The 25,341-nt window shown below is 45.4% G+C and overlaps 1 protein-coding gene and 1 long non-coding RNA gene across 13 annotated transcripts in view; one reads left to right on the top strand and one right to left on the bottom strand.

The window, feature by feature from the left end:
* The window catches only part of LOC147019535 (uncharacterized), a 29,728-nt gene extending 28,297 nt beyond the window's left edge, over positions 1-1,431 (bottom strand). Inside the window, exon 1 of one of the 2 annotated variants that reach the window (XR_015061453.1) lies at positions 1,332-1,431. This is a non-coding gene — a long non-coding RNA (uncharacterized LOC147019535). Of the gene's footprint in view, positions 1-1,010; positions 1,115-1,331 lie in introns of those variants that run through there. The other variant, XR_015061452.1, reaches the window with a different exon arrangement.
* The window catches only part of LOC147019533 (ADP-ribosylation factor-like protein 8B), a 121,931-nt gene that overhangs the window by 39,765 nt on the left and 56,825 nt on the right, over positions 1-25,341 (top strand). For 7 of the 11 annotated variants that reach the window (XM_085894087.1, XM_085894085.1, XM_085894091.1 and 4 more), the window contains exon 1: positions 1,132-1,936. The exons of 1 other annotated variant lie outside the window; for it this stretch is intronic. In XM_085894087.1, the coding sequence (XP_085750213.1) occupies positions 1,421-1,936 (516 nt within the window). In that variant the 5' untranslated portion in view covers positions 1,132-1,420. Of the gene's footprint in view, positions 1-1,131; positions 1,937-25,341 lie in introns of those variants that run through there. 3 more of the 11 variants (XM_085894086.1, XM_085894096.1, XM_085894089.1) reach the window with 1 other exon arrangement.

Below are 25,341 nucleotides of genomic sequence, written 5' to 3'. Positions count from 1 at the left end.
TTTCATAACTACATCTCGCTGTCTATAAGTTTCATTTAGGAAAGGAAGGACCAGTTGAGGAGCTATCATTGGCTAATCGGATGGAGACTGAGACAACTCAGGCAACCTTAACATCCTCATCAGGTTCTGACAGATCAGACAAGGTACCTCAGTGGTCGAGAATTTCAGCCTCCGAAGTCACTAATGGGATATTCAGAATCTCTGGAGATTTGCTGAAAAGCTCAAGTGTGTTTCCATCATTACGATGATGTTCCTTATACTCAGTAGGAGTTGAAATGGTGGTTTCACACTCTTGCAGAGCTTTATCTACCGATTCAATCGGAGATCCCGGAGTACAATTTTGAATTTGCATCGGCGAAGGGGGCACTGAAGAGGGACGTGTTAAACACTGTCTGCTCGTTCACAGTACTTAAGGCTCTGTCACACCTTGACGATTTAGCCAGCATATGGCAACGTATCAAAATTGATCTAAAACGCTGGCGTACGCTGAACTATTGTTGTTTTTTTTCAGTTTTGGAAGTATAATAACGTGTTGGACGAATGCATAACGTATTAGTAACGTACACAGAACGTTTCGATAACTTATAGATAACTTATACCAACGAATGCTTAGCGTGTTGTCGGCGTTCACAACTTATGCCCAACGATAGTCTAACTCAGCGTTTCTCAACCTTTTTACCCTTGTGGAACCATTGAAATAGTTTTCATGTCTCAGGGAACCCCTGTATAAAAATTATTATATACCATTATTAATATCTAGCTCTTATATTTTTTATCGTAGTTCACGTGGTAAATATAATATTTTCTTTTCGGATACCTGGTTTAAGGAAAAAATGACCCCCTTTTTTGTCAAATTTATTGGCAATGAAAAATATATATATATACTGCTCGTTTATGAGACCTCACACCAAGGTTTTAATTCACACAAAAAAAAAAACACCTCATGTAACTTGATCAACAAAACTTAAACAAATAAAGCTGAAGCAATAAAGGTAAACAGAAGAACTAACCTTGAGATAGAGAGAGACTTCACGCTGGGAAGCACAGAGAAGATAGATGGACACCGTGCATGCGTCCCGTACTTGAGTCAGTCACTCAATGATACACGAATCCGCCGCGTACAGGACGTCCACTAACCAGTGAGGGCGGTTTCACACTGAACACAACACAAGTTGCTCAGTTATTTCGTTAAGTATATGTGTATAGTTAGAATCCATCCCCTGTGTCTAATGGGAATTAAATGTACGTGCGCTACGAAGTTATTTTATAGATCGGATTTTTAAATCACCAACAACACCGACGCCATTGCCCACGTGCGTTCGACCACGTACGTGGGCGGAGATTTTCATCGCCTCAGCTCCGACTCCACCCCCTTGTCCAATCACGCACAGAGGGCGACTTTCCCACGACACCTCAGCCAATGGGCAAAGCGCGAGCGACGCACCTGCCAATCTGGAGGCACGTCGCCCGAGGAAGGAGGAATACCTCTCAGTGGGGACGGGTCGCGAGGAAGCTCACCACGCCCCCCCGGACGAATCACAAACGGCGAGCGGATCGCCTGAGACGGCCCGGCCAATCGGGAGGCCGCCACGAGTCGCCTGAGAACCGACCGTCCAATCGGAGGCGAGCGGGCCGAGAAAAGAAATCGCTCGCACCTGAAGGAAAAGAGAGAGGAGAGGACGGAGAGCGGGTGATCGTGGCAACGGCAGAGTGGTGGTCGACGAGGGTTCTGCAGGATCACGGCAATTACGGTCTACGGTTCTTTTTGGTGGCTCACCGTGGTGGTGGTGATCGAACAGTACGGCGGCCGAGCAGCCAGGGACGAGGGCCATGGACTCCGGGTCGTGGGTTCGAAGTCGGTGTGGCTGCACGAAGCGGACAGGTACCACGGTCTGGCTTGACCGAGATAGACCCACGAGGCCCATCTCTTCCTGGGGTATGTGTGTGTGTGTGTGTGTGTGTGTGTGTGTGTGTGTGTGTGTGTGTGTGTGTGTGTGTGTGTGTGTGTGTGTGTGTGTGTGTGTGTGTGTGTGTCCGTGTCCTTGCGCCCTGTCTCGAAGTAGAATCGTTATAGTGTAGTAGATAGTAGAAAAATCGTGCAAATTATGATACAAGCATCAAATTTGGCATTTCTGTTCTGCAGGGCTTTATGATCAAATCTGCCCAATTGGCCATTTGAAAATCCAAATTTTGAAAAATTTGAAAAAAAAAACTTCAAAAAATTTTAAGTCACAGCTGGCTGAAATTCATGAAGCGCAAGTGAACATCCCAAACAGAGAACCAAGGGGAGATGCAGTCATCATTGATGACTCAGCACTTAATGCCCTACCTCCACGCACTTCAAAGATATTTGATGACTATGCTGAAGAAGACATCATCCCAAAGGTGGAATCCTATGGTGCCAGGTACGAGAGGGTGGATGTGGTGTTTGATGTGTACAAGAAGTCAAGTCTGAAGTCCGAGGCAAGGTCGAAAAGGGGGCAAGGAATCAGAAGAAGAGTGACAGGAACTAGTAAGACCCCAAGTAACTGGAGAAGCTTTCTTCGAGATGACAGCAACAAGACTGAGCTGTTTCACTTCCTTGCGGAAAAGATGTGTGAAGCACAGACGACAAGCACAGTCATTGTCACAAAAGGAGAACTGAAGATGCCATTAGCAACACAAGGAAGTCAGTGGATGCTGTGTCTCCATGTTGTCATGAAGAAGCTGACACTCGAGTATTTGTACACGCCAGGGATGCAACGACGGATTGTAGCAAGTCCATTATCATTAAGGCTAATGACACTGATGTACTAGTCATAGCAATATCTGTACTGCCATCCAGTTCCTTACAGGAACTAGGTCTTGAGAACATGTGGATTGCCTTTGGCCAAGGAGCCAATGCACGATGGATTCCAGTCTATGAGGTAGTTTCTGCAATAGGGCCTGAGAAAGCTCGAGGGATCCCATACTTCCATACGTTCACTGGATGTGACGTCGTGTCTGCCTTCCACGGTAAAGGGAAGAAAACTGCATGGCAGACTTAGAATGTCTTTGATGATGTTTCTGAAACATTCACCAATCTCAGCCAGCATCCAACATTGATTCGTGATCTTGACTTTTTGGGGGTTTTTTTTTTTTTTTTTTTCAAATTTTCAAAATTTCGATTTTCAAATGGCCAATCAGGCAGATTTGATTAGAATCCCCTGGAGAACAAATGTGCCAAATTTGATGCTTGTATCATCATTTGCACGATACCTCTCAAAAATTGCTGTTATCTGCCTCACTATTAAGTGCATTCGTTATTGTACATTGGTTGCATTGCTTTTATTCGGTTATAACCCTGCTCTGTGTTCCCCTCCCTGATTATTGTTATAAATAAATACCCCTTTTGTTGAATGTAGCAGCTCGTTTCTGTGTTTCTTTCATTGGCTTGCCACGGTGCGTATTGGGAATTTGGAAGGCCGTTGCCGTAGTTGTATATTTAGAACGGCGCGGTTCTGGTAACTCCGCTCGGTTATGCCGGTTCCGAGTCATTACCTGCAAATCGGATCGAACGGAGTCGGCTGAGGGTGTGGTTCTCCGGTAGTTAGACTGCGTGGGTATTTAGGTATATTGAAATTAGGCAATCCACCCTATTCCACGTGGCCGAATTATTGGCGATTCACGGTCCTGTAAGGGACCCGTGCCTTCCGGAGTTCTCCGAGAAGCACGATATAGATTCTGGGTGTTCGGTGGTGCCGACTCTACTGCTCCACCTAGTAGTTGTGCTCGCCTCCGACACCCGGACCCACAACAATACATCATTCGGTAAGAATGGTGGAGCATTAAACACAACGATTTTATCTGCAGGGGGTATCCATGGGGGAAGCTAACATAAAAACACCACTCTCGGTGGTTCACCCCTCACTCACAACATCGTGAACAAAATTTTCATCAGACACGAACACAACAACTTTCTGATTCATTCGCGACACAACGCGAACATGTTCAAAACCGATTATATTCCTGACTGCAAGGATGACGTCCTCCAGTGAGGATTCCTTCTGGCGGAACACACATGAGCTCATGTTTCCGAGTTAAATTAATCAAACGCCTCATACTGAGGAAGTTTATTCGCCATAACGGCGAATTAACTAACACCTCTTTGCTCAGATCAGGCAAGAAGGTCAAAATTAGGCAAAACAAAATAAATTAATAATGAAAGAAAACGTTAAAGGCTCAACAACACCGGGTAGGTCACACCCAAGTAATCTCTCTGTCTCTCTCTGTCTCTCTCTGTCTCTCTCTGTCTCTCTCTGTCTCTCTCTGTCTCTCTCTCTGTCTCTCTCTCTGTCTCTCTCTCTGTCTCTCTCTCTGTCTCTCTCTCTGTCTCTCTCTCTGTCTCTCTCTCTGTCTCTCTCTCTGTCTCTCTCTCTGTCTCTCTCTCTGTCTCTCTCTCTGTCTCTCTCTCTGTCTCTCTCTCTGTCTCTCTCTCTGTCTCTCTCTCTGTCTCTCTCTCTGTCTCTCTCTCTGTCTCTCTCTCTGTCTCTCTCTCTCTCTCTCTCTCTCTCTCTCTCTCTCTCTCTCTCTCTCTCTCTCTCTCTCTCTGTCTCTCTCACTGTCTCTCTCTCTGTCTCTCTCTGTCTCTCTCTCTCTCGCCCCCCCCCCCCCGCTGGCTGTTGGTGGATCGAGTGGAGTGGCTTGGTGAGCTGTGATCTGCCCTGTTTTTTCACCTTTCTATCCCCTTTCACATCGTTTTTCACCTCCCTTCCTTTGTTTCCTTCTACGCATCGTTATTTGTGCTCCCACCCTCCCCTCTTCGTTAGACCTCGCGCTTCAGCCTTCCCTCACGCCGTCGTCACCCCACCCCACCCGCCCATCTGTCCTTGTTATTTCGTGGTTTGCCCTTTGGTTCATCTCTTCCCCTTCCCTTCCCTTCCCTCCCCTTCCCTCCCCACCCCCCTGTTTTTTCTTCACATACTTTTCCCCTGAGATAGAGAGCGAAAGAGCCCACAGCTTCTTTGTGGATAGCTTTTAGTTGGCGGCCCATCCCGGCTCTTCAACTGATCGTTTTTTTTCCTCACTGTAGCTGTGTTTATTTCCTTTGGAAACCTGTCCCGGCTCGTATTTTAATTGCTGCACGAGAGCAATCACTCCTCCCCCCCCCCCTTCCTAAATATGACTTCGTATTCCCGTTATGTGGCATTTGAAGCATTAACAAGAAAACATGGCGTCGTCTGCGTCCCGCCCGATGACGTCAGCGTCGAGGATCTCGTTATCGCCACAGGAAACATCGTCGGTACTGACAAAGTTCGTGCAGCCTCGCGAATGAACAAACGTGTGGTTATCTTCGTGTTTGAGACAGAACTGGTTCACAAAATTGTATCGACTGGACTATCAACAGACGACGGACATTTTGTGCTCGTCTCCCCTCTTGACACACCGGCTGTGAAGGTCATTATCTCGAATGCTCCTCCTTTCCTGAAGAATCAGACGCTGATCTCCGAACTATCTCGTTATGGTTCTGTGGTTTTTCAGATCACTATGTTACCTTTACGTAGCCAGGACGATCGGACGAAGCATGTGATGTCTTTTCAGAGACAAGCTTATGTGGTACTTCCTCCCTCTAACGCTGAAAGAACCTTGAACATTGTTTTTAAACTCAAAATTGATAATCATGATTACCAAGTATACGTCACCACTGACACCCTGAAATGTTTCGAATGTGGTAATTTCGGACACTTGAAACGATCTTGCCCAAAGGCGACCTCATCAAACGATGAAACAAACCTTGTCAACAAGGATTCTTCTTCTTCCTCCTCGACTGTGAAGGAAGCGAATCCCGTGTCCGGTAATAACATCCAGTCCTCCCAGTCCGATAGTCCAAACAGCAAAACAAATGTTTGGGATGGTTTCACCATCGTTTCATCAAAAAAGCGAAAGACTTTACCTGATGGTCGTTTCACCCAGAAGAAGGTAGCATTTACAAACGAGGAATCTGTCGGTAATGTTCCTGCAGTTGTGACTGACGTCACTCGACAATGTTTACCCGGAATGGACCCCGTACCTACAGCCAACAAGTTCAACGTACTTGCCGGTGAGGACAGAGATGTTCCCCTGACAGAGACAGCTTTACCTGTTATCGCAGTAAAGAAAACTGTTTCACTCATTAAAAACTCTCCTATTGGAAAGTCCATTGACGGTGATACACAGACCACTAGTGATGAACCTGCTGTCACTTCGGTAAATGTTAACCCTAAATCCTTGTCAGCAGGAACTAGCGAAACAAATGTTAACCCTGAATCCTCGTCAGCAGGAAATAATGAAGTAAATGTTAACCCTGTTACTGCTCCCAGTTCATCACGTGGTGAAGCTGGAAACACAGGAAATGTTAAAATGGATGTTTTACAAGAGACCCCCAAAGTACTGTACACCTCCACGCCGTTGGAGGTCGATAACACCGTGACGGTCGAGGGAAGCGATATCACTACATCCGCTGATGGTGTTTCCGTTTCATCAACTCCCTCGATTATTTCCGTTATTTCACCAGGAGATGTTCCCACAATGGAAGAGCACATAGACGTGGTAACCAGTACAGATCCGTGTATCGATATGCAGGACTGGACAAGCTTGTGTGACTCAGAAACTAAAACCGACTCTGATGAATCTGACCTGGAGGAAGCAAATAGCAACAGTTAGGTGGAAACTGTGGAGAAGCTGACCAGTCAAGGTCCTACCCCCCCCCTGAACAAAGAAAACTCTTCTTACAAAATACATACAGGAAACGCAATATAAACCTGACGGAATACTTTCCAGATCTACCGTCCTTCCTCGAGTGTGCTCAGGCTATCGTTCGTAAGCCTGACTTATTCGGTTTCCACCAGACACACTGTCACCGCTTCAAAAAATTGATCGCCAAGGCGAAAAGGGATTCTAATCAATTATCCCACTTCTGATCTTATTCTTAGAAACTATTATTTTCCTCATGGCCAGTTTCAAGATTGGAACGATAAATGTTAATGGTGGTGGGAGTCCGTTCCGCAAGATCCAAAGTAAACAGCTGGTAGAGGTCAACGGTCTTGACATAGCTTTGTTACAAGAGACCCATGCTGTCCAATCTGTTCAGGCTCAGTCGCAACTACAGTATTTATGGACAAGGAATGTTTCTTCAGTAACAACTCCTTGTCGAAGGCAGGCATCATGTTTGTCTTAGGGAAACATTTCCATCCGTCCTGCCTTAAATTTATGAGTATTATTGATGGACACCTTGCCTCCGTGACCTTCTCCATCAATCAGATCAAGTTCACAATTCTCAATGTGTACGCTCCAAGCAAAAATGACGAGCGGATCTCCTTTTTTGCCGAACTGAGAAAATTCCTGCAAACACTGGATTTTCAGACTTGTCTAATAATTATTGGTGGCGATTTTAACTGTACTGTTCATGCTTCATGTGACCGAAACGGGCCCTGTCTCTAAGTTTATATTCTCAGAAATGATCCCCAACCATGTACCGCAAAACTTTTTGCAAACATCATTGCGAAATATAATCTCTATGATATTTGGTGCGTGCAGCACCCTTCTGATCAGTCTTACACATGGAGTCGTTGTTTAAACAACCACATCTCACTTGCGAGGCTTGATCGCATCTCTGTAAATTCTCATTTATTACATGGAGTTTATAAATCCGATATCGTGCCTTCTGGTTTCTCCGACCATTCCCTAGCTCGAGCCTTTATTGAACTCTCTAAACCACGTCCAGGGAGCTCTCACTGGAAATTCAATAACAGTTTACTAGAAAACCTCAACTTCATTCAGGCCTTTGAATCCTTCTGGACGGCTCTCCTAGAACAGAAGTTAAGCTGTTCCATTAACCCGTTGATATGGTGGGATTTAGTAAAAACCCAAATTAAAGGTTTCTGTCAACGGTATCAGTTTTTCTCAACAAGGGCTGACCATGAAGTTAAGAAAATATTACAGTTAGAGATTTTACAACTCCAACGGGTCATCGGACAAAATAATAGTAACATACAAAAAACCTTAACTGAGAAACAGTCCTTATTAAAGGAAATAACCGAGAGGAATGCACGTGGTGCCTTAGTTCGGATGAGGGTGCGACACCTGAATGAGGCAGACGTACCAACCAAGTACTTCTTTTCCTTAGAGAAACATCTTCCCAGTAAACAACTTTCTCAGCTGCGATTGGCAGATTCATCCATTACCTTTACACAATCATAAATCAAACTTTTCGTGAAGGAATACTTTTCGAAAATATATTCAATGGAACAAATAAATCCTGTCAGTGTCGCCTCGATCTCCGTAGGCCTGCCAGTGTTGTGTGAAGATGGGCGTTCCCAACTGGAAAGCCCCATCACCTTGGATGAACTTGGCACTGCCCTGCATGGCCTTGCCATTGGGAAAGCACCTGGTTTGGATGGACTTGCAACCGAATTTTACAAGAAGTTTTGGCACTTATTGGGTCCAGAACTCATTAACGCTTTGAACGCAAGCTGCCAGCTTGGAGAGCTACCTCAGAGTTGCCGACAAGCTCTTACCCTCATCCCCAAAAAGGGAGACATGCTGAGTATTGAAAATTGGCGTCCTATCTCCCTGTTATGTTCGGACTATAAGATATTTTCAAAAGCCCTGGCATCGCGACTTACTCCTTATTTATCCTCGTTGTTGAAGGAAGACCAATGTTAATGTGTCCCAAAACGTTCCATCTATGACATCTCCCTTGTGAGAGACATCAATGGACTGTGCAAGGAAAACCCTAAAGATTTAGGACTTCTCCTTGATCAGGAGAAAGCCTTTGACCGTGTTGATCATCGGTACCTTTTCGAAGTACTTGAGCGGTTTGGACTTGGTTCAACCTTCATCTCTTGTATTAAGATACTATACAATACTATTTATAGTGTGCTTAAGATAAACAATGAACTTGTTTCACCCTTGTCTGCTAACAGGGGTATTAGACAAGGTTGCCCTCTTTCCGGGTTGCTTTCTGCTCTCTCCATCGAACCCCTACTGGTTTCTTTGCGCTGTTGACTAACAGGGTTTAGTTTGTCCCAGTTTGAACGGCCCATCAAGGTACTGGCATATGCTGATGACGTATGTGTATTTGTACAAGATATCAATGACATTAACATCGTTCGTTATTGTTTATCCTTACTCGAAAAGGCTTCTTCAGCCAAAGTAAATTGGAACAAAACGAGCACCCTTTGGCTCGGTTCGTTGTGCAACTTGGCGCCAAGACTTCTTGCTCCACTGTCATGGGCCAATGATGGTGTGAAATACCTTGGAGTGTTCTTAGGTAACAATACCACAGTAGCAAAGAATTGGGCTGGTCTGCTCGAGTTTGTTGAGGGTAAACTGCAAAAATGGAAAGGTCTGATCACACAACTGTCATATCGTGGAAGGGTCTTGGTCATCAACACATTGGTGGCCTCTACCTTATGGCACAAGTTCTTCGTGCTGCATCCTTCAGCAGTGTTGCTTCAACAGCTCCAGAAGTGCTTCGTGTCCTTTTTCTGGGACGGAAAACACTGGTTGCGAGCTGGGGTCCTAAGTTTACCACTGACTGATGGAGGCCAAGGCCTGGTCAACAAAAAGAGCCGGATAATGGCCTTTCGACTCTCGGTTGTTCTTCGTATGCTATACACGCGACCCTCTCCACCATGGGTCAACGTCGCTCATCACCTTTTGCAACAGGCTGGGAGGGTAGGCTATGACCACTCTCTTTTCCTGATGGACCTTTCCAAAATCGACACATCCCCTCTCTGGTTTCTATCAGAGCATGCTAAATGCGTGGCAAGCTCTGACAATAACAAGAGCTACACATTCTTACACGAAACAGATGTTTCTGGAAGAACCTTTGTTCTACAACTCCTTTTTCCATGATATGCCTGCTGATAGGTGTTTTATTCAACGCTTTACCGACAAGGGCGTTAAATCTGTCACAGATCTTCTCAGCCCAAACGGCACCTGGATCGGAGCTGATGCATTGGCAAGCCTGGTCGGTGTGCGATGCTCTCGAATCGTGGCACGCATATTATGTAGTGTGCTTTGGACATACACACAGCTTGCACCTGCTTGGGAGCAGGACCAGCAAAGCAATGAACAAAATGCACATCGAATACCTTCTCTCTCTACCTTTCCTGAACTCGTATGTGCTTTTTCTCTTGCCAGCCCTCTTCCTTGTCCCCCTTTTAACGTAGGCTTCAATGGCCTTCCCAAACAAAAAGACCTTTATTTGTGTTTTGTAAAATTTATTTCACAATGGCAATAACACAGCGGAAGGTTCGATGGAGAGACCTCTTACCTTGTTCTCCCCCTTATTTTCCTAACTGGAAAGGTTTTTATCACCTTCCTGTACCACCATGACATGGCGACCTCCAATGGAGACTAGTACACTGGATCCTTCCTTCAAATCACCTGTTACACCGTTTTTCAAATCTGCTTGTAGATGAATGTCCTTTTTGTAAGAAATATGAAAACCTTTTTCACATCTTATGTTGCATGCCAACGGTTGGCAACTTTATCTTGTATATTATTTCCGAGTTTCTGGTTTCGTGTCGTGCTATCTTCGACTTTGTTCTGCGCTCGAGTAACGTGATATTCGGCTTACATTATCTCAAAGACCATATGAGGTGCATGGTACAAAAAAAAGTAAATAAAATGGTTCTGAAACAGTGAAATCATATTCTACTTACTGCATTAAAGTAAAATTACTACTGATACTCTGCATCAGTTCCTTTCTCAAACACACCCACCCCAACATGTCGCGCAGAGAGCGGGTTATGCTAGTTACCTTCGCAAACTTTGTTGCGAAGGTTATGTTTTGATCGCTGTGTATTTATTTATTTGTGAATATGTGTGTTTGTTATTCGCATAACTCCAAAAGTGTTGAACTGAATCGCAGCAAATTTGGTGAGATGATTGGTTATTATCCGAGGACCATTTGATTAGATTTTGCGAGCGATCGGGTCAAAGGTCAAGGTCATGAAAAGGTCAAAATCGTCTTTTTACCATAGCGCGGTCAATTTGTATCCAATTTGCATGCAACTAATGCCAAAATGTTCAGAATTCAATGCCCCATCTTGTGATATGTGACATGACACAATGACTTAATAACCCTTATTAGCGGTTGGGAGTCAAAGGTCAGGGGGGGTCACGACATTGCAAAATGTGCGGTTTTAGTCATAACATGGTCAATTCTTATCCGATTTGCATGAAACCAACACCAAAGTGTTGACTGTTCTGTTCCCCACACCCTAATACCAATTACAAAATTAAGAGTACAAAGGTCAAGGTCGAGGTCATGAAAAGGTCAAAATCGTCATTTTGCCATAGTGCGGCGATTTTTATCCAATTTGCATGCAACCAATGCCAAAATGTTGTGAATTCAATGTCCAATCTTGTGATATATGATATGACACAATGACATCATTACCTTTGTTAGCGGTTTGGGTCAAAGGTCAGGTGGGTCAATGACCTTTATTATCATAACGCGGTCAATTCTTATACAATTTGCATGTAAGTAGATTCAAAATGTTTATAATTCAATTCCCTATCCTGTGATGTGTAATATTTGATTTTTTTTTATAATGTGACCAGTTGTCATCAGATTGATTTGACACCGACACCCAAAAAGGTCAGGGAGTTCATACAGAAATTGTACAATGTACGTGAATCAGTGTCAAATAGCAGGAAATTTAATGTTTTTAAGCCATCATAACACATATGAGATGACAGATGTGGTATGGGATTAAATACCCTCACAATCAACGGTTTCTGGAGGGGGGGGCAAAATGTAGCGTTGGCGAAGGTATGCGCTCTACTGAGTGCCCGTTCTCATTTATTTTACTTCGGAATTGTTTTGTGAGGTTTGGTTTGATTTTTAACACTTGTGTGGTCATCTACGGATTGGATATCCCACACAAAAATTCCGATGCTGTGTTAGCCAATTTCCTGCTTGCTCAGGCAAATATGCCAGTATATAAGTCAAGGAAAAGAAAACTTGATGGTGTTGGAGTAAATGATGAAGATGCTTTGTTTTTGTTCCAAAACCTTGTAATTAGTCATGTTAAATTGGATTTTGCTTTCTTTTCAGTAACTGGAAGATTACCACAGTTCAAATCAAAATGGTGTCCAAAAGAAGTTATTTGTAAAGTCCGAGAGGAATGTTTATCCTTTTGTGAAATGTTTTGTATATAACCCACCCGATTCATCCTTCTTCAGAAATTATTTCTTGGTTTTCTTTCTTTCTCTGAAATGAACATGTAACTCCCATTTGGGGGCCTTACTTTCTATTTTTATAACAAAAGATACAAAAGTCTCTCTCTCTCTCTCTCTCTCTCTCTCTCTCTCTCTCTCTCTCTCTCTCTCTCTCTCTCTCTCTCTCTCTCTCTCTCTCTCGTTCTCTCTCTCTCTCTCTCTCGTTCTCTCTCTCTCTCTCTCTTTCTCTCTCTCTCTCTCTCGTTCTCTCTCGTTCTCTCGTTCTCTCTCGTTCTCTCTCGTTCTCTCTCGTTCTCTCTCGTTCTCTCTCGTTCTCTCTCGTTCTCTCTCGTTCTCTCTCTCTCGTACTCTCTCTCTCGTACTCTCTCTCTCGTACTCTCTCTCTCGTACTCTCTCTCTCGTACTCTCTCTCTCGTACTCTCTCTCTCGTACTCTCTCTCTCGTACTCTCTCTCTCGTACTCTCTCTCTCGTACTCTCTCTCTCGTACTCTCTCTCTCGTACTCTCTCTCTCGTACTCTCTCTCTCGTACTCTCTCTCTCGTACTCTCGTACTCTCTCTCTCTCGTACTCTCGTACTCTCTCTCTCTCGTACTCTCGTACTCTCTCTCTCTCGTACTCTCGTACTCTCTCTCTCTCGTACTCTCGTACTCTCTCTCTCTCGTACTCTCTCTCTCTCTCTCTCTCTCTCTCTCTCTCTCTCTCTCTCTCTCTCTCTCTCTCTCTCGTACTCTCTCTCTCTCTCTCGTACTCTCTCTCTCTCTCTCTCTCTCTCTCTCTCTCTCTCTCTCTCTCTCTCTCTCTCTCTCTCTCTCTCTCTCTCTCTCTCTCTCTCTCTCTCTCTCTCTCTCTCTCTCTCTCTCCTGCCACTTTGCACAGCTGTTGTTCGCTTGGCACGCACGTGCAATCGCAAAGGGCTGTTGCTCAGTCCCTGGTGGTACGCGCGGAGCCTGTGTTGCTTTCTCCTTTCTCTCTTCTCATCGTCTAAGTGTTTTAGTTTTCATTTTCTCTTTACCCCTTTTCTCCTTGTTTTGTCTTTTCTATTGAGCGAGAGAGAGAAAGAGAGCGCGCAAGGGAGGTGGTGTTCGGGTATCTCAGAACCCCTCCCGGTTTTGAGGCCTGGTTTCCATCCGACGTGTTTTGTTAGTTTTTGTCAACACTTTGGCTCCCTTTAAACGATACTTGGACCTCGTCCATATTATTATCATTATTATTATTATTTTCCTACATTTGCCAGCATCGCTTGTGTACTCCTTTTTTAGTTTCTTTTCCATTACTCTGGTTTTGTTTTGTTGATTTTTTTTTTTTTGGTGTTTAAAAGACGCTATTTTCTCGCTCCTTTCTGAAACCTTTTGGTTTTTCTATATCGCTTCTTGTATTGTCCCATCTCCTGAGAGAGAGAGAGAGAGACAGACAGACAGACAGACGGAGCCCACAGTCCGGTGTTGGGAGGTTATCAACCGGTAGTCTGGTGAGGCCACCGGCGGATGGTTTTTTTCCATTACTGTGGTTGTGTTTTGTTGATTTTTTTTGTGTTTAAAAGATGCTATTTTTTTCGCGTAGCTCTTTACCGAGTATCCCTTTGTGTGTTGAACATGGCGGGCGAACATTTCCGCATCGCAAATTACGAGGCGTTAACCCATAAACACGGATTGTCTGCACTCCTCCTCGTGAAGTGAAAATTGAAAATGTTCTCTTCGCGATTGGAAACATAATCTGTTCACATCACATCCGTGCAGCCTCTCGCATGGACAAAAAACTCGTCATATTTGTCTCAGATGTGCACATGGTGAATTCTGTTGTGGAACGAGGTCTCTTCATCGAGCCGGACCTCTACCTCACTGTATCCTCGTTACAAACGTCGGCGACGAAAATTAATATCACCAATGTCCTGCCGTTCATCAAGAACGAGGAGTTATGTGCTCAGTTGAGAAGGTTCGGTACAGTTGTATCAAAAATTACCATGGTGCCGTTACACTCGAGCAGTGGAAAGTTTAAACACGTAATGACATTCAAAAGAGTTGCGTACATGATACTGCCTGAAAATGCGAAACAGTCAAATGTGGTTTTTAGTGCGAAAATTGACAACCATGTTTATAAAATGTACGCCTCCACGGACGTAATGAAGTGTCGTTTCTGCGGGGCGTACGGGCACGTGAAAAATTTCTGTCCCAACGTGGCTACGTCATCTGAAAGGCAACAACAGGAGATAAGAGATCCTCCTCCCCCACCTACTGTAGAAGGAGAAACGATCGATCCCTCCCGCCACCCTCCTGCTGGTGGGCAGGAAGAGAATGACCCCTCTCCCCTATCTTCTGGGGAACGAGAGGCGGTAGACCCCTCCCCCTGACCTATCGGCGGGAGAGAAAAAGACCCCTCTCCCCACCTATGGTTGCATGCGAAGAAGACCCCTCCCCCCCCCACACCTATGGGGGGAGGGAAGAAGACTCATTTCCCCATACAGTACAGGACAGTACAGATGGAAACATGGAGGTTTTCATAACAGTTGCCCGGAGAAAAGGTCATAAACGTTCATGTCCAGGAGTGACTGAGGGAAAAGAAATGCAAAATAAGATCCAGGCTGTGTCGGTCTCATCAGACCTTCAAGATGAGTCAAACAGACAATCTTGTGGTACCGGAAAGCAAACGAGAACCGGTGCTAACAGTGAGTAACCCGTTTGCACCACTCGCTGATATCGACATAGATAGTGAGGTTCGTACAACTCAAGATGACATGAGTGGATGTATTGACAGGCAGATTCTCTCCAATGAGTTTCCAGAGGAGCATGCCAATAAGAAAGAATCAGATAAGATGGGACCCCCCTTGGAGGAAACTGTTAATCCATCCAAGGCTGAACAGATCAAAGGGGAATCTTTCCATGGAAAGGATGCTGAGAGAGATGCTACATGTAAAAATGTCAAGTCAGAATGTCTATAAATAATACAGATCTCGTTGACCCTATTGATATTGAAAGGTTTGAATTAAATAATGAACAAGTAGAGAACAACAAAGATGAAGAGGTTAGCCCTAACAAAACCTCTTCTACTCCATCAGTCAGCACTTCATGTTCTCAAAATTGCGAAGATGGGGGGAATACCATAGAGGCTTCCCAAGAAGATGTCATTCAGTTCCTTGACGAAACTTTTAGGAAAAGGCATGTTAAAATCAAGGATTTTTTTCCCAGATTTACATGCTTTTCTTAAAACTGCAAAGGATATGGTCCATGAACCCAAGAAAATGTCAGAACCCCAATTTCAACGGTTAAGGAAGTCCACCACTAAGGCTGGAAAGGAACTCCTCAAGTAAAAGGAAACTTTGAATAAGAACAGTATAGAGATGAAGTTTTCTAATATACGATATCAATTAAACGATATACGATATCATCCTTAAACATCAATCGAGGTCGCAGCTGTGTGCGTCGCCTGCAGGTGTTTCAACTTTTTGAGAACGGAAAAATTGATGTTTTAATGCTACAAGAGACTCATGCCAATCAATCCTCTGAGGCTGAGTGGCACAGAATATTTAAAGGTTGCCACCTTTTCTCTAGTGGTCTGGAAGAGGCTAAAGCAGGTGTGGCAGTAGTCTTGCATCCGACTCCATCCCTTAGAGATTGTTTTTAGAGAGGTTTGTAAGGGGTTTTTGATTTCTGTTGACTTATTAGCAGTAATCAAAATATCAGTATAATTAATGTATACTGCCCCAGTGTTTGCTCTGAAAGAACTTCCTTCCTTTACAAGTTGTCAGATTTTCTAAGTTCGATTAACTTTACTAGATTAGTGTGCATGGGAGGAGATTACAATTGTACCCTCAACCCTGAGCTTGACAGAAACACTCCTGAACCCTCCCCCCCCCCCAGTGCAAGACCATTGGCACAGCTGATAGTGAAATATAAACTTGTAGATATTTGGCGATCACAGAACCCTAGCACCCGTCGGTATACATGGGTTTGTTCTTCAAACAAGGACAAATGTGTCCAAGAGCCGTGTCCGAAAGGTTTTGTTGGCTAAGAAAAAAAAAACAACAATAACTTCCGATATTTCGTCACGTGCTTTGATTAAGCCAATAGTGAGACCCGTCATAGTGTATTTACGTATTTACGAAATATAGTGTATTCTTGAAATAAATAGTGTATTTACGAAATTGCATTACATTAAATGGAATAATCTTTAAAGAGTAAGGTGAACTTTTCGAAACTTAAAAGCAAATGTCCGAATATATTTAAAAGTTCATGATAGACGCTCTCAAAAGGCACCCTCAATGTGAGGATGTGTACATGTGTTTAGTATTTAAGGAGATCTGGATCCTGTATAAAAAAGAGCTGAGTTCTAAAGGTTTTGTCTTCACAAGAAGAAGAAGAACAACAACAACAACGCCGAGCTCTCTTAAAGCCACGTCTCGCCTTGCGAGACGCGGTAAAAATCAAATCACCATGGGCCGTCTAGATAGACTATGTGAACCAAGGAATGGTAAATCTCACTGAAGGCCCTGTCACATTTTGACGATTTAGCCAGCGTATGCCTGACGTATGAAAAATTTGGCTAAAACGCTGGCACACGTCGAATACGTTATGGGTAAGTTTGTATACGTTAAGAGCATGCTGGCATATGTCGTAGTATGCTGGCATACGTCGTAGTACGCCGAGCTGTTAGACAAATTTTCCATGCTTGAAATTTCCCGACGTATGCCAGCATATGACTCGCATGTTCCGCATAATGTTGGCCATAAGTTGTAGGCACATTACGCGATCATTGACACACGTCGACACACGCTACTTGTACGTTACTCATAAGTAGAAACACGTCGAGGTAATGGTTAGCGTCAGTGTTCCAGACTCCCTGGTTTTTTTTTTTTTTCTTCTTCTTCTGTATGACGGTGATGTTGACACTTCAATTTCTAGTGTGGTTATAATATAATATAATTAATAGGTTGCCGCTCAACGATTTAAATCATAACCGCACTAGAAAGCAAAGTGTCAACATCACCGTCATACCGAAGAAAAAAAAAAAACCAGGAGGTCGAGAACACTGACGCTAACCATTACCTCGACGTGTTTCTACTTATGAGTAACGTGTGTCGACATGTGTCAACGACCGCGTAACGTGCCTACAACTTGTGGCCAGCGTTTGCAGAACGTGTGTCATATGCGGAACGTGTGTCATACACCGAGTATGTCGAGAAATTTTCAACATTCTGAAAATTTCTCGACGTACTCGGTGTATGACGACGTATGCCAGCGTACTACGACGTATGCCAGCATGCTCTTAACGTATACAAAACTTACCCATAACGTATTCGACGTGTGCCAGCTTGGTTCGGTAAAATTTTCATACATCAGCATACGCTGGCTAAAACGTCAAGGTGTGACAGCGGCTTCACACTTTGATGTCTAGTGCGGTTATGATTTGAATCGTCGAGCCGCAGCCTATTAATAGCCTACACCATGTGATCGTCGGCGATATGCTGCTGTACGCTATGCATAAGTTAGACTATCGTTGGGCATAGGTTGTGAACGCCGACAACAAGCTCAGCATTCGTTGGTATAAGTTATCTATATGTGATTGAAACGTTCTGTGTACGTTACTAATACGTTATGCATACGTCCAACACGTTATTATATGCCCAAAACTTAAAAAAACATCAATAGTTCAGCATACGCCTGCGTTTTACATATATTTTGATACCTTGCCATACGCTGGCTAAAACGTCAAGGTGTGACAGCCCCTTAAGAGAACATGTATAAGTCCGTCGGGGTTCTCTGACCATCACATGGTTGTAATGGTTTATGCATTACCGTTTCACTCTTGTAGAAGTGCATACTGGACTTTTAATGTCAAACTTTTACAAGACGTACTTTTTAAAGACGCTTTTCGATTAGTATGGGGAAAATTAGAAATGGAAAAACATTCATATTTAAACATTAGACAATGGTGGGACTGCACAAAATCCCAGATTCGTGTTTTTTGTCAGCAATATTGCTTGTACACCACTAGTAATACATCTGGTTTGAAATCTGTGTTAATATCTGAAATACTTGACCATGAACAAAAAGCTGGAACATCTGTTAAAAAATGACCAGCAATTGACAAAAAAAGACCCTACTGGCCGAACTGGTGAAAGGAGCGTGCAGCCGGAGCACTTGTCCACCTCAGGATGAGCAAAATACGGCTGGACATACCAAACAAGGATTTCTTCAATTTGGAGAAGGCTACCAAAACTTCCCAACAGATCCACAGCCTTCGCTCTCCTGAAGGTGTTCTCTTGACTCGCCAGAGTGATATTAAGAACTCACTGCAAAACTTCTACTCAAAGCTTTTTTTCACCTAGAATGATAGATAAGACTGTGGCAAACGGAATGATTGACGTTCTTCCATCCCTTTCAGAAGAGCAGCAACACTATCTCAAGGGTGACATCTCTCTTGAGGAACTCAGTGTGGTGCTAAAACAAATTGAGGATGGAAAAGCCCCTGGACTGGATGGGCTCCCGGTTGAATTGTATAAAGCTTTTTGGGACATTTTAGGCCCTACTCTACATGAGATTCTCCTTGAAAGCTTTGATCATGGTAAACTACCATTAAGCTGCAGGAGAGCAGTCTTATGCCTCCTTCCCAAAAAAGGTGACGTGCAGCAAATGACAAATTGGCGGCCTGTATCATTGCTCAATATGGATTATAAAATCATGTCAAAAGTGTTTGCAACTCGTTTAAGACAAGTCATCTCTTTCCTGATTGACGAAGACCAATCGTATTGTGTCCCTGAGCGTTCCATATATGATAATGTATTCCTGGTGAGAGACTTGATCAGCATGGGACAAAATACTTCTCATGGTTTTGGTTTACTACTCCTGGATCAGGAAAAAGCGTTTGATAGTGTAGATAATGATTTTTTTTGTTTGCAGTTCTCACTAAAGTGGGTTTAGGGGAAAATTTCATTTCTGGTATAAAATTATTGTATAACAATGCATCATGTCTACTAAAAGTAAACAACAGTTTGTGTCATTCCTTTCCCTTTCAGTGAGGCATCCGTCAGGGCTGTCCACTGTCAGGCATGCTGTATACTCTCTCTGTTGAACCCTTACTGACTCTGCTCCCGGCTTCCATGTCAGGGGTGTCCTTAGCGGACAACTCTAAATTTGTTATTTCAGCTTATGCTGATGATTTTTGTGTTACGGTTTCAAACCAGCAGGATGGAACTGAAGTATCTCGTTGCTTTGCCAATTTTGAGCTCGCCTCGTCCGCGAGGGTAAATTGGAAAAAAGTGTCGCGCTTTGGTTGTCCTCTAATCCCCTCTCTCAATCACTGTCTTCACCTTCTCCTCTGCCAACACTTCCAAGAGGAATGCAATGGGAAAGCGAAGGATTCAAATATCTCGGTATTTTTTTGGGAACTAAAAATTATGAAAAGAAAAATTGGGATGGCTTCCTGGATAATATCAAACAGAAACTGGCAAGGTGGAAAGGAATACTCCACGTCCTGTCGTTAAAATCACGGGTGACTATCATAAATAACCTCGTGTTTCCAACTATATGGCACAAAGTCATTGCATTCCATCCTCCTAGAGATTTAGTTACCAACATTCAGAAGGTTCTGATCATTTTTTTCTGGGGAGGCCATCATTGGCTCAAGCCAGATGTGTTGTGCAGGCCCCGACACGAAGGTGGTCAAAGTGTGGCGTACATCCAAAGCCGAATAAAGGCTTTTCGACTGATGACGATAAAGCGTCTACTGTATAATGAGTTTGCACCATGGTATCCTCTTACTAATGCCCTGCTCAGATGAGCAGATGGAATGAACTACGACTAGGAACTCTTCCTCATAGATCTTAAGCAGGTCGAGAGGACTCAGCTCCCCGATTTTCATCAGAGCCTTTTGAATGTGTGGCAATGCCTAGGAGTACAGTGATTGGAGGTCTCATGATGCTAAAAAAAGTTTATACATGAGCCACTCTTCCAAAATCCATTGTTCTCTGAAATATCCACCAGCAGGTCATTCATGAAAGTCTTTACCAACAGGAAAATTAACAAAGTACGGGACTTAATGGAGCCTTCCCTGAGACAGTGGTTACCTGCCAGTTCTGTGTCATCTCAAGTTGGGTTGCGATCAGTTCGAATAGTGAAGAAAGTGATAAAAACAGTAATCCAGACGTTAGAAAAATTAAACATTGGATGGAACGGAGTTGATGAGGAAGCAGACCCTCGTCTATTCTTCCCAGAGCTCCTAATCACCTCGGAAAAGCAACTTTGGGTGTTCTCCACAAGCAGTGAAGAAACCGGGGTGTTCCATGTAATGGGAAGGAAAACAATTTATCGAACTTGTCTGGAAACAGTTTTTCCCAGTTCTAAAGAACCCGTAAAGAATAAATGGAAGGACTTCTTACCTGTAGGAGCCTTCCTCACTCCAGTCTGGAACGCAATGTACAAATTTCCGACAGTCGGTAGAACAGGAGATCTAAACTGGAGACTAGCCCATCAGGCTCAAGCGACACAAACGCTGCTTCATAAGTTTAATTCTCTCGTGTCTAATGTATGTCCTTTCTGTAATGATATAGAAACTATGCACCATACATTCATTGAATGTAAGAGATTAACACCTCTCTTTCTGTTCCTTCAACGAATTTTTTGCAAACTTAAAGTTGTTTTTTCTTTCTCAGTTTTTGTGTATGGCTTTGCATGTACCACTGTTGAAAAAACCGGTGATGCTGGTTCTTAATTTCCTACTGGGTATTGCAAAGCTTGCTATTTACAAAACCAGGAAAGGGAAATTAGCAAGTGAAAGCAATGGGAATGTACTTTGTTGCATCAAAGGAATGATTTCTGCACGGATACAACTGGAGCACGCTTTTCATCTGAATATGAGCAGCCTCCATGTATTTGAAGAATTATGGTGCATTGACGGTGTTTTGTGTGAATGTAAAGAGAACAAACTGTGCGTGTACTTATAATTTTATTCTCTTTCATTTGAGTATGGCTTGCGCATGTGCAGCCAGGTACAAATATATACAATGTTATATGGTTTAGGGATTCACATGGTTTGGTGGTGTTTTTCTATTTTTATAATAAAAGAGCTTCAAAAGTCTCTCTCTCTCTCTCTCTCTCTCTCTCTCTCTCTCTCTCTCTCTCTCTCTCTCTCTCTCTCTCTCTCTCTCTCTCTCTCTCTCTCTCTCTCTCTCTCTCTCTCTCTCTCTCTCTCTCTCTCTCTCTCTCTCTCTCTCTCTCTCTCTCTCTCTCTCTCTCTCTCTCTCTCTCTCTCTCTCTCTCTCTCTCTCTCTCTCTCTCTCTCTCTCTCTCTCTCTCTCTCTCTCTCTCTCTCTCGCTCGCTCTCTCTCTCTCTCTCTCTCTCCCTCTCGCTCTCTCTCTCTCTCTCTCTCTCTCTCTCTCTCTCTCTCTCTCTCTCTCTCTCGCCCTCTCCCTCTCTCGCCCTCTCTCTCTCTCGCTCTCTCGCTCTCTCGCCCTCTCTCTCTCTCGCCCTCTCTCTCTCTCGCCCTCTCTCTCTCTCGCCCTCTCTCTCTCTCTCTCTCTCTCTCTCTCGCCCTCTCTCTCTCTCGCCCTCTCTCTCTCTCTCTCTCTCTCTCTCTCTCTCTCTCTCGCCTCTCTCTCTCTCTCGCCCTCTCTCTCTCTCGCCCTCTCTCTCTCTCGCCCTCTCTCTCTCTCGCCCTCTCTCTCTCTCGCCCTCTCTCTCTCTCGCCCTCTCTCTCTCTCGCCCTCTCTCTCTCTCGCCCTCTCTCTCTCTCGCCCTCTCTCTCTCTCGCCCTCTCTCTCTCTCGCCCTCTCTCTCTCTCGCCCTCTCTCTCTCTCGCCCTCTCTCTCTCTCGCCCTCTCTCTCTCTCGCCCTCTCTCTCTCTCGCCCTCTCTCTCTCTCGCCCTCTCTCTCTCTCGCCCTCTCTCTCTCTCGCCCTCTCTCTCTCTCCCCCTCTCTCTCTCTCACCCTCTCTCTCACTCGCCCTGTCTCTCTCTCGCCCTCTCTCTCTCTCGCCCTCTCTCTCTCGCGCCCTCTCTCTCTCTCGCCCTCTCTCTCTCTGTCTCGGCCTCTCTCTCTCTCGTCCTCTCTCTCTCTCGGCCTCTCTCTCTCTCGCCCTCTCTCTCTCTCGCCCTCTCTCTCTCTCGCCCTCTCTCTCTCTCGCCCTCTCTCTCTCTCGCCCTCTCTCTCTCTCGCCCCCTCTCTCTCTCTCGCCCCCTCTCTCTCTCTCGCCCTCTCTCTCTCTCTCGCCCTCTCTCTCTCTCGCCCTCTCTTTCTCTCGCCCTCTCTCTCTCTCTCGCCCTCTCTCTCTCTCGCCCTCTCTCTCTCTCGCCCTCTCTCTCTCTCGCCCTCTCTCTCTCTCCCCCTCTCTCTCTCTCGCCCTCTCTCTCTCTCGCCCTCTCTCTCTCTCGCCCTCTCTCTCTCTCGCCCTCTCTCTCTCTCGCCCTCTCTCTCTCTCGCCCTCTCTCTCTCTCGCCCTCTCTCTCTCTCGCCCTCTCTCTCTCTCGCCCTCTCTCTCTCTCGCCCTCTCTCTCTCTCTCGCCCTCTCTCTCTCTCGCCCTCTCTCTCTCTCGCCCTCTCTCTCTCTCTCGCCCTCTCTCTCTCTCGCCCTCTCTCTCTCCCCCTCTCTCTCTCTCGGCCTCTCTCTCTCTCGCCCTCTCTCTCTCTCGCCCTCTCTCTCTCTCGCCCTCTCTCTCTCTCGCCCTCTCTCTCTCTCGCCCTCTCTCTCTCTCGCCCTCTCTCTCTCTCGCCCTCTCTCTCTCTCGCCCTCTCTCTCTCTCGCCCTCTCTCTCTCTCGCCCTCTCTCTCTCTCGCCCTCTCTCTCTCTCGCCCTCTCTCTCTCTCTCGCCCTCTCTCTCTCTCGCCCTCTCTCTCTCGCCCTCTCTCTCTCTCGCCCTCTCTCTCTCTCGCCCTCTCTCTCTCTCGCCCTCTCTCTCTCTCGCCCTCTCTCTCTCTCGCCCTCTCTCTCTCTCGCCCTCTCTCTCTCTCGCCCTCTCTCTCTCTCTCTCTCTCGCCCTCTCTCTCTCGCCCTCTCTCTCTCTCTCTCGCCCTCTCTCTCTCGCCCTCTCTCTCTCTCGCCCTCTCTCTCTCTCGCCCTCTCTCTCTCGCCCTCTCTCTCTCTCGCCCTCTCTCTCTCGCCCTCTCTCTCTCGCCCTCTCTCTCTCGCCCTCTCTCTCTCGCCCTCTCTCTCTCGCCCTCTCTCTCTCGCCCTCTCTCTCTCGCCCTCTCTCTCTCGCCCTCTCTCTCTCGCCCTCTCTCTCTCGCCCTCGCTCTCTCGCCCTCCCTCTCTCGCCCTCTCTCTCTCGCCCTCTCTCTCTCGCCCTCTCTCTCTCGCCCTCTCTCTCTCGCCCTCTCTCTCTCGCCCTCTCTCTCTCGCCCTCTCTCTCTCGCCCTCTCTCTCTCGCCCTCTCTCTCTCGCCCTCTCTCTCTCGCCCTCTCTCTCTCGCCCTCTCTCTCTCGCCCTCTCTCTCTCGCCCTCTCTCTCTCGCCCTCTCTCTCTCGTTTTCTCTCTCTCGTTTTCTCTCTCTCGTTTTCTCTCTCTCGTTTTCTCTCTCTCGTTTTCTCTCTCTCGTTTTCTCTCTCTCGTTTTCTCTCTCTCGTTTTCTCTCTCTCGTTTTCTCTCTCTGGTTCTCTCTCTCGTTTTCTCTCTCTCTCTGGTTCTCTCTCTCGTTTTCTCTCTCTCTCTGGTTCTCTCTCTCGTTTTCTCTCTCTCTCTGGTTCTCTCTCTCGTTTTCTCTCTCTCTCTGGTTCTCTCTCTCGTTTTCTCTCTCTCTCTGGTTCTCTCTCTCGTTTTCTCTCTCTCTCTGGTTCTCTCTCTCGTTTTCTCTCTCTCTGGTTCTCTCTCTCGTTTTCTCTCTCTCTCTGGTTCTCTCTCTCGTTTTCTCTCTCTCTCTGGTTCTCTCTCTCGTTTTCTCTCTCTCTCTGGTTCTCTCTCTCGTTTTCTCTCTCTCTCTGGTTCTCTCTCTCGTTTTCTCTCTCTCTCTGGTTCTCTCTCTCGTTTTCTCTCTCTCTCTGGTTCTCTCTCTCGTTTTCTCTCTCTCTCTGGTTCTCTCTCTCGTTTTCTCTCTCTCTCTGGTTCTCTCTCTCGTTTTCTCTCTCTCTCTGGTTCTCTCTCTCGTTTTCTCTCTCTCTCTGGTTCTCTCTCTCGTTTTCTCTCTCTCTCTGGTTCTCTCTCTCGTTTTCTCTCTCTCTCTGGTTCTCTCTCTCGTTTTCTCTCTCTCTCTGGTTCTCTCTCTCGTTTTCTCTCTCTCTCTGGTTCTCTCTCTCGTTTTCTCTCTCTCTCTGGTTCTCTCTCTCGTTTTCTCTCTCTCTCTGGTTCTCTCTCTCGTTTTCTCTCTCTCTCTGGTTCTCTCTCTCGTTTTCTCTCTCTCTCTGGTTCTCTCTCTCGTTTTCTCTCTCTCTCTGGTTCTCTCTGGTTCTCTCTCTCGTTTTCTCTCTCTCTGGTTCTCTCTCTCGTTTTCTCTCTCTCTGGTTCTCTCTCTCGTTTTCTCTCTCTCTGGTTCTCTCTCTCGTTTTCTCTCTCTCTGGTTCTCTCTCTCGTTTTCTCTCTCTCTGGTTCTCTCTCTCGTTCTCTCTCTCTCTGGTTCTCTCTCTCGTTCTCTCTCTCTCTGGTTCTCTCTCTCTCTCTCTCTCTCTCTGGTTCTCTCTCTCTCTCTCTCTCTCTCTCTCTCTCTCTCTCTCTCTCTCTCTCTCTCTCTCTCTCTCTCTCTCTCGCCCCCTGCTGGGCGTGGTGTCATGGCCACCGTGGGCTGCTGCTCTGTGTTGTGGTGAGTTTTCAGTGTCGTTTTCGTCCCTTCCCTCTTCCCTTTTTCCTTCCTGTTGTGTTCTGTGGTGTTTTATTCGTGTTCGTTCTCCTTTGTTATCGTTAAGAGTGAGAGCTGGCCTATTTGGATGTGGCCGAGCTGATTTTTTTTTGAGGCCTTATTTTAAGTACCTTGTTGCTTATAATGCATTTGATCTTTTTTAAAAATTTTGATTCATTTAGTTTGACCTTCTTGTCTGGTTAGGGCAAAGAAGTGATAAACTGCCATCATGGCAAATGTACGCCCTCAGCATGAGGTGTTTGAAAATTTAACTCGGAAACACGCGGTTGTTTGTGTTCCACCAGAGGGGGTCCTCACTGAGGATGTTGTATTCGCAGTCGGCGATGTAATCGGTTGTGAACATGTCTGCGCTATGTCCCGAATGAGTCAGAAAGTC

Source organism: Eptatretus burgeri, chromosome 9 (assembly GCF_056783735.1).
Source record: "Eptatretus burgeri isolate ZD-2024b chromosome 9, Ebu_testis_v1, whole genome shotgun sequence".
NCBI lineage: Eukaryota > Metazoa > Chordata > Myxini > Myxiniformes > Myxinidae > Eptatretus > Eptatretus burgeri.
The sequence above is the reverse complement of the archived record's forward strand: the minus strand, read 5'-3'. Positions and strand labels throughout refer to the sequence as shown.